The following is a 3621-nucleotide window of genomic DNA, read 5'->3' on the forward strand; positions in this document are numbered from 1 at the left end:
AATCCATACATGATTATTGTTTGATGTTGATTAAAAACGTTTATGCCTTTGAAAATGGATGTAATTTACTGTTAGCTCATCAGATATTGATCTTTCCCAACCTCTCAGCCTCTTAGCTCATCAGATATTGATCTTTCCCAACCTGTTACATCCGAACTTGTGCATTTGCTTCATGCCGTTCTAGAGCCAGCTCATTTGCAACCAGTTGGGATGGAACTTGTTAGCTTTCAAAGTCATGGAGCTGAACTTGCTAATGCTTGTGCTGTTGGCATGGAGCTGGTTAATGCACAACCTCTAAGCACAGAAATTTCTAATACACAGCTACAAACTCCTGAGACTCAGCCTAACAAGCGCCGGAAGAAGAAGTCTATAGTCTGGGAGCACTTTACTATTGAATGTGTTGGTCCTGGCTGCCGAAGGGCCTATTGTAAGGTGTGCAAGCAGTCGTTTGCATACAGTACTGGTTCTAAGGTTGCTGGTACAAGCCACCTGAAACGCCATATCGCAAAGGGGACTTGCCCTGTTGTCCTTCGTCAGCAGGAGAAGAATCAGTTGTCCCCCTATATGCCGAAGAGCGGTGGAACCGATGGGGGTAATGGACATCAATCAAAAAGGCGTTATAGTAGCTCTACTTCACCATATTTAATATTTGATCAGGATTTCGTTGCCGGCAGGAGATTGCGAGAATGATCATCATGCATGATTACCCACTTCATATGGTTGAACATTCGGGATTTGTTTCGTTTGTCCAGAATCTTCAGCCTCGTTTTGATATGGTCAGCTTTAACATTGTACAAGGAGATTGTGTTGCCATTTTCTTGAGGGAAAAGCAAAATCTTCAAAGGTTTATTGCAGGGATCCCAGGAAAAATTTGCCTGACAGTGGATTTGTGGACTTCAAGTCAATCAACTGCTTATGTTTTTGTTACTGGGCAATTCATTGACAGTGACTGGAAGCTACACAGGAGACTACTTAATGTTGTAATGGAGCCATTTCCTTTAGAGATTAAAATGAAAATGGAAAAAAAAAATTTAGATGTTAAAAGAAGTAATTAAATTGGAAGAGCAAAGTGAGCAAATGAGGAAGATGAGGCTGCTGAAAAAAAAGCTGTCTAAATACCCATTAAACTGATGAAGAAATTGGGAATGTACCGTTTCTCAGGTAACGAACCGGTCAGGTATGCCAGCGGGAAACATATATCAAAGTTCGTATTATTCATGGTTAATTGAAAGTTCGTATTATTGTTGGAAAATCAGTGAAAGTTCGTATTATTCAGAGTAATTTTTCCTTAAAAATATTATCGGTTTTCATTGACTTATCGACAATTGCGAGCGAGCAAATCAGTTGGTTAGCCTTTAACCAAGAAAGAGTAGAAGCACAACAAGATTAAGTTCACCAACCATTTTGGGAAAGCCATCTTGATCATAACAGAAGAAATCAAGCCCCATTCTATGTGGTTATAGGCTTTGCTAATATCCCCTTTAAGAGTCATAAAACATTTTTTTCTAGCGAGATTATGATCTATAAATGGAAAATTTTGACGAATAATATAACATTATCGATAATAAATCAAAGAGAAACAAAGACACCTAAATAAGTAAATACTTTAAAATAAATAATATTTTGAAGTAAAAAAATTACTACCATGTAGCAAGAAATAAAATTTTCACATCCCCTCTATTCAAAAGAAAAACAAGAAAACCAATAAAAAAAGGAGTTCCTTAAAATAAACGACCTCCATAGTTTCCCCATCCGGCATCTCTTCAGCTTCCTCTTTCTCCGTCTTCCCTCGAACCCCATCAATTTCCTATTTTCTATACCCTAAATCGTAAATTCATCAGAAATCCCCAAATTCCCAATTCAATTCTAACTCTAATGATTCACTTTTTCCATTCACCTCTTAATAAACCCTAATTTCTTCCTTCTCAAATCTTCCAATTAAGGAAGGGAGGATAATTCAAGAACTCCATCAATGGCGACAATTTCTCCATCGCCTCCTCCTCCTTCCTTTGACGATTTCACATGGTACGGAAACATCCAGTACCTTCTCAATATCTCCGCCATTGGAGCTCTTTCTTGCCTCGGTATCTTCCTTCTCGTCAAGCTTCGCAGCGATCATCGCCGCATCCCCGGACCTTTCTCTCTCTTCTCGAAGCTTCTAGCAGTTTGGCATGCTACTGCTAAAGAGATCGCCCTACATTGTGGTGCTGATGCTGCGCAATTCCTCGTCATTGAAGGTGGTACTTTCGCTACCCTTTCTGCAACTTCTTTAATTGCACTTTGTGCTGTTTTGCTCAATATATATGGTGGTAGTGCTGTAATGGATGATGTTTTTACTAAAACTACAATTACTCACATCACAAAAGGTTCATTTTTTTTATGGGTTCATTTTGTTTTCATGGTTGGTATTGTTTATTTGGTGCATAAAGGTGTTTTTAAGATTGAAGAATGGTTGAAATTTACTAGATTTAGAGATGGATTTGGAAATCCTAGTGACCCTAGTGCAATTTCTAGTGCAATTTATACTATTATGGTTCAAGGTGTGCCCAAGAGTTTAGCTAATGATAAGACTCCTTTTGAAGAGTATTTTCAGTACAAGTATCCTGGCAAAGTCTTTAAGGTGATTGTTCCTATGGATTTGTCTAAGTTAGATGATTTGGTGGAGGATTTGGTCAAGGTTAGGGATGAGATTTCGAAGTTGGTAGCGAAAATGGATGCAAGTTTTGTGTATGATGATGGTGAAGATGGGGGATATTTAGGAGATTACTCTGAGGGTGGGAATGGTGTTTGGGGGAAGGTGAGGCAGTTGTGGGGCCAGGTTTGTGATAGATTTAATCTCACTGATGAGAAAAGGCTGAGGAGATTGCAGGAGTTGAGAGCTGATCTTGAGATGCAAGTGGCTGAATATAAGGAGGGACGAGGGCAAGGAGCTGGCGTTGCTTTCGTGATTTTTAAGGATGTGTATACAGCGAATAAGGCTGTTCAGGATTTAAGGGTGGAGAAACGAATGAGGATTGGGAGGTTTTTCTCTCTAACCGAGTTGCAATTGGAAAGGAATCAATGGAGAGTGGAACGAGCACCATTGGCAACTGACATTTATTGGAACCATTTAGGTTCGACAAAGCTATCATTGAAGTTGCGGAGAGTTTTTGTTAACACCCTTTTACTATTGATGCTGTTGTTCTTCAGCTCCCCTTTAGCAGTAATAACTGCTTTACATAGTGCAGGAAGGATTATTAATGCACAAGCCATGGATAGTGCTCAATCATGGTTTTCATGGTTGCAAAGCTCGAGTTGGATTGCAGCAATAGTTTTTCAGTTCTTGCCCAATGTACTTGTGTTTGTGAGTATGTATATACTCATCCCTGCCGCTCTGTCTTACCTCTCTAAATTTGAAAAACACCTTACTGTTTCCGGGGAACAAAGGGCAGCTCTAATAAAAATGGTTTGCTTCTTTTTGGTAAACCTTATAGTCTTAAGGGGTTTGGTTGAATCCTCTCTTGAGAGCACTATCTTGAGTATGGGGCGCTGTTATTTGGATGGCGAAGATTGCAAGAGGATAGAGCAGTATATGAGCGCCTCCTTTTTGGCAAAATCATGCGTGTCTTCTCTTGCGTTTCT

At 39.5% G+C, this 3621-nt stretch overlaps 1 protein-coding gene across 1 annotated transcript in view; it reads left to right on the top strand.

Moving 5' to 3' along the window:
• Positions 1-1688: 1688 nt before the first annotated feature.
• The window catches only part of LOC130821200 (CSC1-like protein At4g35870), a 2780-nt gene continuing 847 nt past the window's right edge, over positions 1689-3621 (top strand). The window contains exon 1 of the mRNA XM_057686883.1: positions 1689-3621. This exon is cut by the window's right edge and continues 847 nt beyond it. Within this exon, the coding sequence (XP_057542866.1) occupies positions 1973-3621 (1649 nt within the window). The 5' untranslated portion in view covers positions 1689-1972.

The sequence above is a fragment of the Amaranthus tricolor genome, chromosome 8 (genome assembly GCF_026212465.1).
Source record: "Amaranthus tricolor cultivar Red isolate AtriRed21 chromosome 8, ASM2621246v1, whole genome shotgun sequence".
Lineage (NCBI taxonomy): Eukaryota > Viridiplantae > Streptophyta > Magnoliopsida > Caryophyllales > Amaranthaceae > Amaranthus > Amaranthus tricolor.